The 15750-nt window shown below is 39.1% G+C and overlaps 1 protein-coding gene across 8 annotated transcripts in view; it reads right to left on the bottom strand.

The window, feature by feature from the left end:
* Nucleotides 1–15750, bottom strand: part of LOC127663126 (actin filament-associated protein 1-like 1) — a 47453-nt gene that overhangs the window by 9448 nt on the left and 22255 nt on the right. For 6 of the 8 annotated variants that reach the window (XM_052154590.1, XM_052154588.1, XM_052154593.1 and 3 more), the window contains 8 exons: nucleotides 6957–7082; nucleotides 6611–6694; nucleotides 6447–6535; nucleotides 5655–5769; nucleotides 3932–4030; nucleotides 3623–3831; nucleotides 2957–3136; nucleotides 2662–2745 (listed from right to left, as the gene is read on the bottom strand). In XM_052154590.1, coding sequence (XP_052010550.1) covers nucleotides 2662–2745; nucleotides 2957–3136; nucleotides 3623–3831; nucleotides 3932–4030; nucleotides 5655–5769; nucleotides 6447–6535; nucleotides 6611–6694; nucleotides 6957–7082 — 986 coding nt within the window. The remainder of the gene's footprint in view (nucleotides 1–2661; nucleotides 2746–2956; nucleotides 3137–3622; nucleotides 3832–3931; nucleotides 4031–5654; nucleotides 5770–6446; nucleotides 6536–6610; nucleotides 6695–6956; nucleotides 7083–15750) is intronic. The other 2 variants (XM_052154591.1, XM_052154589.1) reach the window with 1 other exon arrangement.

The following is a 15750-nucleotide window of genomic DNA, read 5'->3' on the forward strand; positions in this document are numbered from 1 at the left end:
TAATCAGAAATTAAATTGGAATTATGCAATCATCTGTCACAGTCCAGAAAACAGTGTCTCATAAATTTCATCATGAAGAGCTCAAAGATCAAAACATCAAAAGCCACAACATGTTAGATCCAATGTAACATTTTGAATAAATTTCCAATGTTTGTGAACAGCAATGTTTGTGGAAGTGGTTTCTTCCACCTCAGAAATATTAGTTATATATAAGATTTGACACATGCTCCCTGTTGCTGAAAAACTAATTCACACGTTCATGACCTCAAGACTAGATTATTGTAATGCATTACTGTTCACCAAGTTCAATAAATAAACTTCAATTGGTTCAAAATGCAGCAGCCAGAGTGCTGACTAGAACCAAGAAATATGATCAATTTAGCCCCATTTTATCGTCCTTACATTGAATACATCACATTCATTACAATCACAAAATTCTGGCCTGTTAATAGTTATATTAGGCCAGGCATACACCTAATTTATCCATCAACTCACAATTAGACTGCTTTAGTTAGGTCTGCTGGAACCAGAATATTTATCCCGATCTATAGCTCTGCAAAACCTTTTATGGCATCTATGCTAATATTACTCTATTTTTTATCCCAGTCTCAACCTCGGGATTCCAATCCTGAGGTCACCAGAACCGGCCAGATCCAGCTCTGTTCCTGCTTGGTGTCGGACTCCACTGCTACGTGTCTCTGAGCGATGATGACTAAATGCAGCCGGTGCCAGCCAGACATCACTTCATTCTATTACGATGCACTTCAGAGGATGAACTGATGCCAACTCCAACCATAAGACATGGGACACTTCATATGCCAATGCCTGAACCTTGAACTTAGGATAGACCTCACCAAAATGACCGGTTGAACTGCAATGCACCTCATTTATCTCTGTCTGTATCACCTTGGTTTAATGATGGACTACACTCCTGAAATGGAATACATAGACTTCAACAAGACATAGATTAATTGCCAACAAAATCCTTCATCAGCAAACCAACGAATGACAAAGCATCTATGTAAACCTCTGCAATTTATACAGGATGGACTTCAAAGACATTAGTCATTAATCTTACAGTTCATACAAAGTCTTTGTTTAAACACTGGCCCTTTGCACTTACTTAGTTTACAAATTTTAAACCATGACTTGCACTGCATAAGTAATATTGGCATTATATTTATGCTGTCAGTCAGAAAGGAACTGGCCCCCACAGTGAGTCTGGTTTCTCCCAAGGTTATTTTTCTCCATTAACCAACATCATATGGAGTTTTCTGTTCCTTGCCACAGTTGCCTTCAGCTTGCTCACTGGGGTTCTAAATACAATTTATTTAATTATACATTTTTATAAACAATTTACAATTACACAATGATGACTAAGACTTTATAGATATTACAGTTTCAATTTCTGTTAATGCATGATTTTCTGTAAAGCTGCTTTGAAACAATGTGTGAAAAGTGCTATACAAATAAAAATGACTTGACTTGATTTAAGGTTTAAATATACACATCTATAGCTACACACAAATCTACTTAGGCTTGTAGGGAAATATGACTAAGTTTATACAATAGAATATGCAGGTTATTGAAAATGAAATCTACTAGAACAAGTGAGTGAGAAAAGAACTCTGTGCTCCTGTGGCCAGACAGCTCTAGCAATGGAGTTCAGACAGGAAACACACTCCCAGCAGAGTGCAACATTCACAGCCCACTGCTAAATTAAGATTAAATGTGTTTCCTGACATACAAACACACACATCATAACAGACCCCATCATTCTGCCTATCACAACAGGCCTCTTACACTCAACACATTATTTACAGCTGCTCTGGCAGAATTTACCAGCCTTTAGCCTGACAACTTTTAATCAGAACAGATGAAGAGTGAGCCCACAACATTTAGCCTCCCAGAAACCCTGTCAGACCTGCACTATCAGCAGCAGGGGTGGGGATATAATTACAAACAATGATAGAAGAAAGGCTCATTCATTTAGAGCAACAGGTTTAATAGACAAGAACCACTCGGGAATGTTACCAAGTTAATACTTTGTATTTTGGATGATGTTTGAAATACTGTACCTTGGAATCCCATTAAAATCCCATTAGTGAGCTTTAAAACATACATTTTTGCTACATTTTTCAAATTAATATTTGGGGGGAAAAAATATAGACCACCACTCAGAGCTCAGAAGACGAAGCATTAGGTCAACAAACACTAAATTCATTTTTTGTGTCATTAAAATTTGACAGTACATTTAAATTATGTTGAATCCTTTGATAGGTTTAAAGGAAACATTGGTGGGCAGTGTTTGTTTTATTTATTTTTATTGCATCATATCGTATTCACACAACTACTGAAAATACCATGGAAGATGAATATGCTGATCATGCAGTACAATGGTATATGATCATTCAGTAGCAGTAGATTTTTTGCAAATTAAAAGTCTTGGTAATCATTGCACAGGTCATGAGGAATTCAGCTTACACTGTTTAAGTGAGACTATTTTTTGGAACCAACTCTAGTCGCAGCGAGACCTCTGTTTAATGAATAAGTGTATCCACAAAAGATCTTTCAATGCATCATGTGCACAATTTATTTGTCAATGGTGAGGATTAGATGTACAGGAGGTATGAAAGAGACAAATGTGTGCAGGGACCCCACCTTATCCAGTTCATTTTTCCTAGGAATCGAGGGAGATGATGGGCTGTCAAACCCATTTCCCTGACCTGTAACGCCACGCACCACCTGCAGTCACACAAAGACATCCACACATCAGCAGTTCCCTCCAGATGTAAACATATTCCATCACACAGGGGGGTCCATTAACAAAAGCCATTTTCCTCTTGTGCAATATGGTTTCTGGCAGCCGGATACATCCATTGTGTGAAAGAATAATGGAGAACTAGTGAGAGTGCTAGCGTGAGATGAAATGTGTTGAGTAAGTAACTGTGTTTACTTGGAGCCATTTCTCGGCTTGCTCCTTGCTCTGCACTGCCAGCACCAATGCCTCTCCTCCAGGAAGAGAGAAACGCAACTCATGCTTCTTTCTTCGCCCGTCTTTAGGCACATAGATGACCGAGCACAGGCTGAGTGGAATGTCCATGTAGGGGGACTGGTCTTTAGAGCTTTTATAGCACTATAAAACAAGCAGTTGTACAAATAGTGAATCAGAGGCTTCAATGTATCATTCATAATTCAGAAACCATTCAGATGAGTCACTTATGTCTTAAGTGAATGTAAACAGGTGGGCCATATATATATGGATGTTTAAATGATACTGCTGCACTGTTTACTTCATTTATATATTTGACCTGTTGTTTTTATTTATACTATAGTTTGTAATTTGTTTCTTTTTTATCTTTATTGTATTACTGACTGTTTACTTGAATAACTTTTTTTTCTTAATTTGCTAATTATTTCTATCAATATGCAAATGTTTAAAGTGTGAGTGTTCAATAGGCCTAGCATATAATTTTTTGCTTATTTATTGAAATTTGGTTCGTAAATTGTGCATTTTTACTGGTATAGACTATTGAAATAATGATCTTGTTGGCAATCCTATTCATAATATGTACAAAGACCCAAGGCTCACTTCAATTCCTTGGGGCTTCTGGCAGCTCACCTGGAGTCTGCTTTCACGGATGACAGTGAGCTGTTTGGCCCACTGGCCGAAACGTTTCTTTCTCAGAAGGAAGGCACAGATATGGCAGTCTCTCACTGGGGCCATGGAGTTCTCCTCTGAGGGCCACTGGTGCGTCAAACGCTGGCTTTTCTCATCCTCTTCCTCATCATATGACTCATAAGAGCTGCTTAAGGCATCTGAGTCATTATCTGTGTAAAGAGTGATATCACACAAATAGGACTAATAAGAAATGACATAACTAGCAGGGGTAAACTGACATGCATGCAATTTAAAGGGTTCTTCTTTTACAGGAGTTTTTGCGTCGTCCATTCACTTGCGTGGTTGGGTAATTATTCTCAGCATCTTCGTAATATCCATCTTCAATGGAGTTTGGAGGGCTGGAGCAGCCTACAGAGATCGAAGATGCATAGAAGAGTCAATAGAAGAGGTGTCACATTATGTAGAATAACAACAATAAAGCATATAAACACACTAAGGGGTGAATTCTTTAAACAGTTGTATGTAATTTGTCAGCTCAAAAAATCTGCATTTTCAGCAATTTTCTTTCTTAAATGGCATGCTGAAAATGTTCCTTCTCCCTGAAAGATATCACTGAAATCAGAGATATCTCACCAGTCTTGGGGACAACTATAGACTGTGTAAACAGGTGTGTTGAAAACACATTCTTTGATCAGCCAATCAGAAGACTTTGATGTGCATTCTGCCTGTCAACAAAGTCCCTTTCAAGGCAAAGAAGTCCACTTGGCGGTCATCTTTGGAATGCTCTCAGCTATTTTCTATGTAAACTAGCAGCATAAATGTTCAGCTCCTAGCTATTTGAATGGGGAAACACCAAAATCCCCAAAATGGTTGGTCAATATTATGATCAAATAACATATTTAAAATCAGCTGTAAAATCTGACAAAAATTGAATCATAAATTGTGCTTCTTTACCTCAGATTACACTCAAAAACACAATTTTCCCAGCTTGTCTGTCTAATGTGCATGCACGTTCGTTGACAGGCAATGTCTGTATCTAATAGGAGATTGGCTCTTTTACCTGTTATGTGGATCTTCCTTTTCTACATCCATTGGTTGTTCCAATTTCTCACATACATTTTATATAAGTGGTCTGTCTGCTAAATAGTCTCTGTTGACAATCATTTTGTACATTCGCATAGTGTAGTAGTTGAAGCGGATCATTCAGTTTAATGCCATATTCAGATTCAAAACAGTTGTCAGCTGATGGCGCTATTTTTCTACTGAAAGGACGCACTGCTGCTGTAATGTTTGGTGAAGGTCTCAACGCTATCAAGTGCTAAATGTACTGAAATAGCACTGTGCCATAATTAATAACTGTCATTCTTTTCAGCACAAACATGCCTTAGATAGTCCCATTCACATATGCATTGACTTTATCGTGAAGCTAGTCCCTGTACTGAGAAGTTACTAGTGGCCGTTCCTACCGCTGTCACGCTAACGTTACTGGTGGACTGCACGAATGGTCGTATCTTTTGAAAATATGATCACAGATGAGACATATGGCAGAGAAAACTATTATATAATTCTAATTTGACATGGAATTTGTTTTCGTCTCTACAAATTAACATTTTGTAGGGGAGAGTGTTTTTATATGAACTGCAGAAGTGCTCAGTGCATCATCTGATTAATAATAACATCTTCAACAGGTAGTCACTGCTGAAAGTTGCTTCTCATTTGCAAGTAAAAACTTTTCTTAAACTTTTCTCAAAGTCATTGGACATGGCCAGATCTAGTCGTCAGAGGGCACTGTCAATCGTGTAAGTCGCCAGCTCTCATTGAAAATTAATGAGCTCATGATGCTTTGTCGCTAGAATTCGTTGCATGTGTAAACAGGGCTTAAAACTTTAGATGCTGTTCAAATAAATTGAGATTATTTTTTATATTCTGACTTGAAATACCACAAAGTTGGAAAATCACCCAACAGGAGTTTATATAAACCATGCCATGTTTATAAATCTATTTCCAAGCAACACACAACAATGACACTTACTGCGGCTAGTGATATATTCTGGCACCTTGCCAGGGCTGAGTGGCATGGCCTCTTCATAGTAATCCTCCGGAGGTGGTGTGTTGGGCAGGGGGGGTGGAGAATCTTTCGTGCTCTGCTCCAAAAAATGCGACAAATGAACATGACTTTCTCCATCTGACTGCACCTTCACATTAACATCTGCTTTTCAAGGAGTTTCCACAATAACACAAAGTTATTTCACTCGGTTCCAACCCTCTGCAATTTATGCTGTTTAGTGCTGATTTGGTGCCGGTCTACCTGGGTGAACTTCATAGCCATGCTTTAACCCACAAAACCTACTTGGTTGACCAGCATGGTCTGTCTGCAACCAAAACATAAACTGGTGACCAGCAATGATGGTATTTTCAGCATGGATGGCTGAAAAATCCACCAGATAGTGTCTGTTCAGGAGAATTGTGCTAATAATGACACACAAACACAGTGACACATACAACGAAAAATCCTGGAGGAGTTCACTCTCTTAATAACAGATCATAGCTCTTTTGGGACCCAGGTGAAGGGCTGATAGTGACATGACTTAAAGATAAATGCCTGGCCCTGAATTTGCAATGCAGCGGTAAGGAGAAAGGGAGGTTTCACAGCTGTGTGATTTATCTTCCTGCCATACCTCAGTGTCAAAGAGCACCACCCCATTTACACACTGATACCCAGTATAATATTGCACTATACTGTATATACTGTAAGTGTTATGTCTAAGGAAGAATGCTTCAGTGCAGAACAGTATCGGTAATCCTTTGAGAGAAGGTTTCTTACTGGCTTAGAAGGAATGTGGTCTGTGTGGTCTGACTCTGGCTCTTTCTTCTGCTCCTCTAATTCAACTTTCAGGTCCCCAAGGTCACAATCTGTATGTGAAAACATATTTATGTGTCTAATGCTCTGAAACAAGTAAGAATATCACACAAATACTACTCACTTACCAAACTTCTCAAAAAGTGACTCAACAAAGCTGGTTACGTTTCTGTTTACTGAGGTGTTCACGTACATATAGTCTTTTCCAGTGACTGCAAAGGGAGAGTATTTGAAAAGAAAAAAACAAGGTATGTATATAGGACAATTGCCAAAAGCTATTTCAGTTTAGGAGAATTAACTATTTAGTGTATTAAGCCAGCGATCATTACAATGTATACTGTCTTTCATCATTTGTGAGAGAACCAATGCTTCATCAAGCTGATTTGTATCCCTTTAGCTCTGTTACTTTCTGCAACAACAAAACCGTTTTAAGCTGGATTTTCCAGCTTGGTTACATGTAACAGTGTTGTTTACCTGAGGGCTGCATCTGTCTTAGCAGGTTCTTCACAGCTGCTTTCTTCTCTTCTGTAGCAGAGCTTAGGGTCTCATGGTCCAACAACTTCAACAGCACATTCAGCTCTGACACCAATAGCTCCATTGCTGGAAGTCAATGCTCAAGGTTAGAGGTCGATAGAGACCAGACTATACAACTGTCAGTGTTTGTAATAACAACAGATCAATTAGATCGACCATAACCACCAACTCGTCAGCATTAGAGAGTGAATAAAAACAAAAGTCAGTGGGGAGGCTTTGAGATCAACTCTGGGCTTTATCATCAAACATTCTCTCAAAATCTTGTAAAGTTCGGATGACTGAATAAAAAAAAAGATCTAGATGCATACTTCTTTGTGACATTAAATTCCACAGAGTGTCTTCAGCATTGACACACAATGGACAAAATGTGTTATGGGCACGGGGTATGATGACAGGTCTACAGGATAATAAATTGGAACCGGTTTGGAGCTCAGAACTTTATCCTAGGACTCTTGATTTCTCATCCAGGTCTTTAAAGGATGGAAACTGTCCTGTTAGGGAAAATGGCAAGATTCCCATCCCACCTAGCTGGCTCACGAAGAGCATCTGAAGAGGGTCCAAGCCCAATAAATGCATTCATTGCTTGACATCAAAACTCCCTCCCTCTCACATCACTAAGACAAGTTAACATGGTGTGTTAACCTCTGAGCAGTGGGTTAAGTCTCTATCGTCTAGATCAGCATTCTCAACTGGTGTTGTGAATGTGACCCAATAATGGGCCACAGCTCTTTCCTGATACTGTCATAGAGATGAAAACAAGTCATTATGGCAAATTTAAAAAAAACTAATCAAATAACCATGCATTCATCTGTCACTTGGTAGAAGCTAGCCAAATTAGACAGTTCAAAAAATGTTGGGGAAATTTGATCTGAAAAACACAGGTCTAGATTATGTAGAGAACAGCACACTGTGTGGAGAGCTTTAATCTGAAGGAGGATGGCTCACACTCCTAGGAAATCTCAGCAGATACTGCAGCCCACAAACAGCACAATTCACACAGTATTACAAGCTCATAAAGCACATTTTCACTTTCAACTCATTAATAATAACCCAACACCATCAACGATGAGTCTATGAGTTTGGACTAATGCATTGTCAGCAAATTAGTAAAAACATGCAAACAAAGATCTCACTCTGTTGCATAACATTTTCAAAACAGGAATGATGGGAAACCAAAAGCATGAAACAATAAATGGGGATTTGACAGCAACCCTAGTGTCTGTGCCCGGCCATAATGCTTGCTTAAGTAGAAGGTTTCTAACTGTTTTGTTTAAGGAAAACAATCCTGTCCCAGTGGATATTAGCTCATGATAAACTCCAAAACCACACTTATGAAAAGCAGAAGAGTGGTGGGGGAGGAAGTGACAGAGTGAGAGATAGAAAACAAGTGCAAATAGGGCTGATTGTCCATGTCCATCACACAGCTGAACAATTTGGCCTGGACAGAGTGTGAGCTGAGCCAAAATATGCACCTCAGGGCCTGTGGGCTTACTTAGATGAACAGGTGTGGTAGGTCAAGGCTCAAATCAACTTAATTCTCCAGCTACTCGAAGAGTAGTGGTCTAAATTATGGAATTCCTTCAGAGCCAAAGTCAGAAATGCTGAAGTGAGAGAAAACAGAAAATAAATGTATGATTCCTGAAGATATAGCAGCCTAGACCAACTAAACAGATGGTGACCAACTATCCAGACTAGCCAAATGACTAGATTAACTAGTCAGATACACATGGAAAACATTTTCTTAATAATTGTTTTTGTCCTGTTTTTCCAGTAAAATATCTAAACATCCTTAAAACAAGATACTGTACATTTCCCTGTAAGGGCTGGTTATCGATACAGATTTCCAGAATTTATTTGACTAACTCTCAATTAAAATCTAACTTTAATATAATTTAATTCAATTCTGGTTCATTTGGGTATATTTCAGACATATACCATTTAATGGACGTAAACAATAACAAAGGAATTAGAATGCTACTGACAGAGACGGGTCACTTCCATTAAAATGAATGGGGGAAATTGGAATGCCTGACGGTCAACGGATGAAGAAAAGAAGTCCCTATTTTTTGAGTCTGAAAATAAACAATAACTGGATTCTTTAAATAAGACTCTTAAGTCAACAAACTTTCTCAAAGAACATTCACTTGAAGTGACTTAACCAAATGTGTTGTTGATACTGGGGAGTGGTGGCTCAGTGGTTAAGGCTCTGGGTTACTGATCAGAAGGTCAGGGGTTCAAGCCCCAACACCACCAAGACACCACTGTTGGATCCTTGAGCAAGGCCCTTGAACCTATCTGCTCCAGGGGTGCTGTGTCATGGCTGACCCTGCACTCTGACCCCAGCTTAGCTGGGATATGTGAAAAATAAATAATTTCACCATGTATATGCAGAAATGTATGTGTGGCAATTGATCAATTTATTTATTACTGAGCACCTACGTGAGAGAGGAGATGGACGTGTATCATAGTTTAGATGCTAACAATTTCCTTCGGGAATGTTGGATCGCTCCTGTTACAATCAATGAAGCCATTATTGCTGTAAGTGTGTGAATTGCAGGCAAGACAATGATTTTTTTTAAAATTATGAACCATTTCAAGGAATATTCATCGGTTTAAGGAAGTGAAGTCTTTGTCCCTTGAACATTTCCTGCAAGTTGTCAAACTCATTCAAAACAACAGTGGGAGGCGCATCATTCATAGTGAGACTTTAACACGATTAACATCAATAAAGTTAACATGATTATTGTAAAATGTCATTTGTTACATGTGGACCGTGTTGGTCGGTGTCTGGAAGATCTCTGGAAGCCTGGAACTTACATAAATGAAAGTGTTTAGATTGCCAAAAGGTTTGGGTGTATAAAAACATGTGCAAACTTGATACAAGATAAAACACTTTTATTTGATTATTTTAAAACTCTAAATCATAACTAATAACATAATAAAGCTACTAAAAATATATGCCAAAACGATGTCATAATTTAACATTTTAAACATTGTTTTTAACTGCCAAAATATTGCTAAATATTTTAGGTGGCAGTTCTTTCCAGTACTCGAAGCAGGCAATGGTCAAGATAATAGGAGTTTGAGATTCAGATTTCATTCAAGTATATATCAGTGGTGTGATGGCTTAACGTGTATATATACACTCACCTAAAGGATTATTAAGAACACCATACTAATACTGTGTTTGACCCCCTTTCGCCTTCAGAACTGCCTTAATTCTATGTGGCATTGATTCAACAAGGTGCTGAAACCATTCTTTAGAAATGTTGGCCCATATTGATAGGATAGCATCTTGCAGTTGATGGAGATTTCACATCCAGGGCACGAAGCTCCTGTTCCACCACATCCCAAATTGGGTTGAGATCTGGTGACTGTGGGGACCATTTTAGTACAGTGAACTCATTTGTCATGTTCAAGAAACCAATTTGAAATGATTCGAGCTTTGTGACATGGTGCATTATCCTGCTGGAAGTAGTACATGGTGGCCATAAAGGGATGGACATGGTCAGAAACAATGCTCAGGTAGGCCGTGGCATTTAAACAATGCCCAATTGGCACTAAGGGGCCTAAAGTGTGCCAAGAAAACATCCCCCACAATTCATTACACCACCACCACCAGCCTGCACAGTGGTAACAAGGCATGATGGATCCATGTTCTCATTCTGTTTACGCCAAATTCTGACTCTACCATCTGAATGTCTCAACAGAAATCGAGACTCATCAGACCAGGCAACATTTTTCCAGTCTTCAACTGTCCAATTTTGGTGAGCTCTTGCAAATTGTAGCCTCTTTTTCCTATTTGTAGTGGAGATGAGTGGTACCCGGTGGGGTCTTCTGCTGTTGTAGCCCATCTGCCTCAAGGTTGTGCGTGTTGTGGCTTCACAAATGCTTTGCTGCATACCTCGGTTGTAACGAGTGGTTATTTCAGGCAAAGTTGCTCTTCTATCAGCTTGAATCAGTCGGCCCATTCTCCTCTGACCTCTAGCATCAACAAGGCATTTTTGCCCACAGGACTGCCGCGATACTGGATGTTTTTCCCTTTTCACACCATTCTTTGTAAACCCTAGAAATGGTTGTGCGTGAAAATCCCAGTAACTGAGCAGATTGTGAAATACTCAGACCGGCCCGTCTGGCACCAACAACCATGCCACGCTCAAAATTGCTTAAATCACCTTTCTTTCCCATTCTGACATTCAGTTTGGAGTTCAGGAGATTGTCTTGACCAGGACCACACCCCTAAATGCATTGAAGCAACTGCCATGTGATTGGTTGATTAGATAATTGTATTAATGAGAAATTGAACAGGTGTTCCTAATAATCCTTTAGGTGAGTGTATTGTATTTTCTTTGTGAATTATGAACATTTCAAGTGAAGAGTGTCATGTGCATTCTCATCAACTATTCTTGTTAAATAGCAGGGATTTTATGATATCACACAATTATAAATAAACATATAAATGCCATATTGAATAAAACTAAAGTGTTATTTAGTGAGAGCTGTCCTGTAATTGCATTTAATGCAAGTAACACACACAAAATCCTCCTTTTGGAGGGTGTGTCCAACATATTTGCATGTGTAGTTATTTGTGCGATTTGTCTTCTTAAATATGTTGGATGCACAAAATCCTCCTTTTGGAGGGTGTGTCCAACATATTTGCATGTGTAGTTATTTGTGCGATTTGTCTTAGTATATCACCCGCAAAACTCTCATGACACGCACCCGTTATTTGAGATCTTAGTAAATCGGGGCCTTAATGTGACTATCATTATCATTATAATGAATGAAGCTGCACAAATCATTTACTTTTACATTTAGTCATTTATCAGATGCTTTTGTAAAAAACTACTTACAAAAGAGAACATATGTGCTTGGACATAGTGCATACTTGTAGGGAAAAAAATGCGCTTAAGGCATAGCGCTCTTAAAATAGGGCCCTTCGTAATTTAAGCATAAATCTCAATACATTTTGTTAGATTTATGCTTAAGAAAAAAATATTTTCCTATTTTCCAACTTTATTCAAGATAGGATGAAAGGATGTTTAGATATTTTTATTATAAAACAACACAAAGAATTTGAAAACATTGTGCAGTGAAAACTTTCTGCTTACCAGTATAAGGTATGTTTTTGGCACATCCGCTTTGGTTGTAGCATGGATACACTGGTAAACATAACCGGCTTGTTCCAATACAGACTAGAACTGCATATCTAAAACCATTTAAGATCTTGGAATTGAAGCTTGTCTAAACCATGGAAGATGGAAGATATCATGAGGTAACACTGACATCAACTCAAAAGTTTCCAAGTTCAGGGAAATATGTGATGGAGCAGTCTGATAAGATACCAGAGCATTTCAGCAGCCCTTGCTTGTCTTTCTCCATAGTGATATGCTTAGTGTATTTAAATGGCCACCACCCTATTTCACATCCCCATGAGAAAACCTAATGAATGATGTGCTTCCATTGAGAATGTGCTATGCTCCAAAACATGTCAAAATGAGTCAGCATCACATCTCTCCATGGGGAAGGTGAGGAGTTAAAGGCACACAGAAATGCAAAACTATTAAGTGCACACAAACACAAAGCATTAATACCACCACGTGCACAGAATGTTTTCATCTGAAATGTGGCTCAGCGTACTGCTGTTCTGACAGAAAAGCCATATTGTTTTTCTTTAATTCACTACATAATCTTTGCTATTGACTAATGTATTGTAAAAAATCAGACTTCCCCTGAATGATTGTGAGCGTGCCCCCACACTGCCTTCAGGCACTCCTATCATGAGTATGTTTAAGTGTTGCTCTTTTCAAACTTGTTGACACAAGGCCCCTGTCATCACAAAAAGCTTGAGTTTAACTTTGTGTTGCCCTCACCATGACTTCCTCCAGGAGACATGGTTGGGTAGTGACTTACTGGGGCAAAATGTCTGAAAGTGCCCTAAATGTGCTTTATGTGCCCACTTGGCAGCTTATTGGAATAATGTACTGTAAATCACCAACACTGTGGAAAATCAACAGCAGTTACAGTTGAGGAGAGTTGTACAGTGTATGAGGACAACCTGGTCTCATAGAATTAATGCTACTCTATATAAATGTTTGTAAACTGACTTGTACGTGCCGCTTTCTACGTTTTGCTGCAGTTTACTGCTGAATTTTTCACTGCTGAAGTTTAATCATTGTCCCACAAATCACGAGGACAATTTCTGGTTTTGGTTTTATAAAAACTAACCCCCCGCTATGTTATGATATCAAATATTTTTGCTTTAACAAAAATATTTGAAAAACTTGTATTACAGAACCACCTACATATATACACTTATTCCTATGTCTTTAATTGCTTAGTATCTCACCTAATAGAGCATTGATCTATGAGCTCGGTGACCGCAGTTCGAGTCCAGCCAAAGATCCAAGAAAATAATAATGGCATAGAAGCCACACAAAATTATGTGGTTGCTTCAGTTAATTTGTTTTCTTTTTTGAATTTGCATTTTATAACACTACCGGTTAAGGTTAGATGCAGGTTAAGGGTAAGGATTTTTGTTTTGTTAAACACTCATTTATCTTTTCAGACACAATTGGTTAAGTTTAGGGTAAAGTTTTATGTTAGGGAGGTACATTTTACTTATTAAAACATCTATCTAAAATTCACCCTAAAAACCATGTCTGATTACAACCTCATTTCGATCGGTTTTGGCGCCCTCCGCTGGACACGCCTGTGGTAGGTTGAACTTCCTCAACTGGCGAAGGAAGTAAAAACTCTGCTGGGCCTTTTTCACAGTGGAGTCAATGTGGGTCTCCCACTTCAGGTCCACAATCATCTCCACTGTTTTGAGCGTGTTGAGCTCCAGGTTGTTATGACTGCACCAGTGAGCCAGCTGTACAACCTCCATTCTGTATGCAGACTCATCGTCATCTTGGATGAGGCTGATGCCAGTTGTTTCATCTGCATACTTCAGAAACTTGAAAGGGGAGTCCTTGGAGGTGCAGTTGTTGGTATACAGGGAGAAAGAAGAGTAGGGGGGAGAGCACACATTCCTGGGGGGCACCCGTGCTGATCGTACATGCGCTGGAAGTGAATTTCCCCAGTCTCACTAGCTGCTGCCTGTCTGTCAGAAAACTGGTGATCCACTGACAGATAGATGTGGGAACAGAGAGCTGGGTTAATTTATTCCATAGGAGAGCTGAGATGATGATGTTGAAAGCTGAACTGAAGTCCACAAAAAGGATCCTTGCATATGTCCCTGGTCTGTCCAGTTGTTGCAGGATATGATGCAATCCAATGTTGACTGCATCATCCACAGATCTGTTCGTTCTATAAGCAAATTGAAGGGGATCTAGAAAGTGTCCTTGTGATGTCCTTCAGGTAGGCCAACACCATACTTTCAAATTACTTCATGACCATAGACATTAGAGCGACATGTCTGTAGTAATTAAGTCCTTTGATCTTGGGTTTCTTTGGGGCAGGGATGATAGTGGAGTGTTTGAAGCAACAGGGAACTTTACACTGCTTTAGTGATCAGTTATAGATCTGTGTGAAGATGGGGGGCCAGCTGGTCAGCACAGGATTTTAGATTTGGAGTGGGTGAATCACCTTCTGGGTGCTGTGATTTCCTTGTCTTTTATTTCTGAAAGGCCCAGCACACATCCTCTTCACAAAAGTAGGAGGTGTGGGTATTTGTGTGAAGAGAAGGTCAGAGTGGGTGTGGGGTGTGAGACTGGGCTTTTCAAATCTAGAGTAAAACACATTCAAGTTGTCAGCCAGTTGGTTCCCTACAGTTTTGGGGGATGGTGTCTTGAAGTTAGTAACATCTTTCAGGCTTCTCTACACTGATGCAGGGTCATTAGCTAAAAAAATTAGCTTCTTTTAGCCAATTTAATTTCATTAGTCAGTGTGTTTTTGGCCTGATTAAACAAGATTTTATCCCCAATCCTATAAGCATCCTCTTTGGGATTATGAAGCTGTATGATTTTTCCTGTAAACCATGGTTTGTAGTTGTTGAACGTTAAATAAATTCTAGTAGGAATGCACATATCCTTACAGAATCTGATATATGATGTCACAATATCTGTGAGCTCATCCAGATTCGTGTCTGCAGCTTCAAAACCATTTCAATCAGTGCAGTCAAAGCAGGTTAGTGGTTCTAGCTCTGCCTCCTTGGTGCATTTATTTACTGGTTTAACTGATTTAAGTTTCTGCCTGTAGGTTGGAAGAAGATGAACCAGACACTGATCAGCGATATGCGTCCTTTAATGTTGTGTAGCAGTGGTCCAGTATTTCTGTCCATGTTGTAATGTGCTGTCTGTATTTTGGCAGGTCACGGCTGAGGTTAGCTTTGTTAAAATCACAGAGAATAATAATAAGTGAGTCCAGGTATTGTTGTTCTGTGTATGTGATGAGGAATATAAACCCTCAACAGATAAAACAAGGAAAACTCCTACAGAGAATAGAAAGATTTACAGTTGATAATGAGTGCTTCCAAATTAGGACAGCATATCTTCTTTAACGTTGTTACATCAGTAAATTAACATTCGTTGATGTAAAAGCATTTTCCACTGCCTCTCGTTTTCCCCGCTATTTATTTATTTATTATTAATAATAGTGGTAGTAGCAGTATACAGTGAATATTACTAGTGTGTGGGGATGGGGAGTGGACGTATGTCTGTCTGCGGGAGAGGGATAGCGGTAAGGCTCATCACCTTGGCTGTCATTATCATTAACACCTGTCTCTTGTTAT

This window comes from Xyrauchen texanus, chromosome 23 (assembly GCF_025860055.1).
Source record: "Xyrauchen texanus isolate HMW12.3.18 chromosome 23, RBS_HiC_50CHRs, whole genome shotgun sequence".
Classification (NCBI taxonomy): domain Eukaryota; kingdom Metazoa; phylum Chordata; class Actinopteri; order Cypriniformes; family Catostomidae; genus Xyrauchen; species Xyrauchen texanus.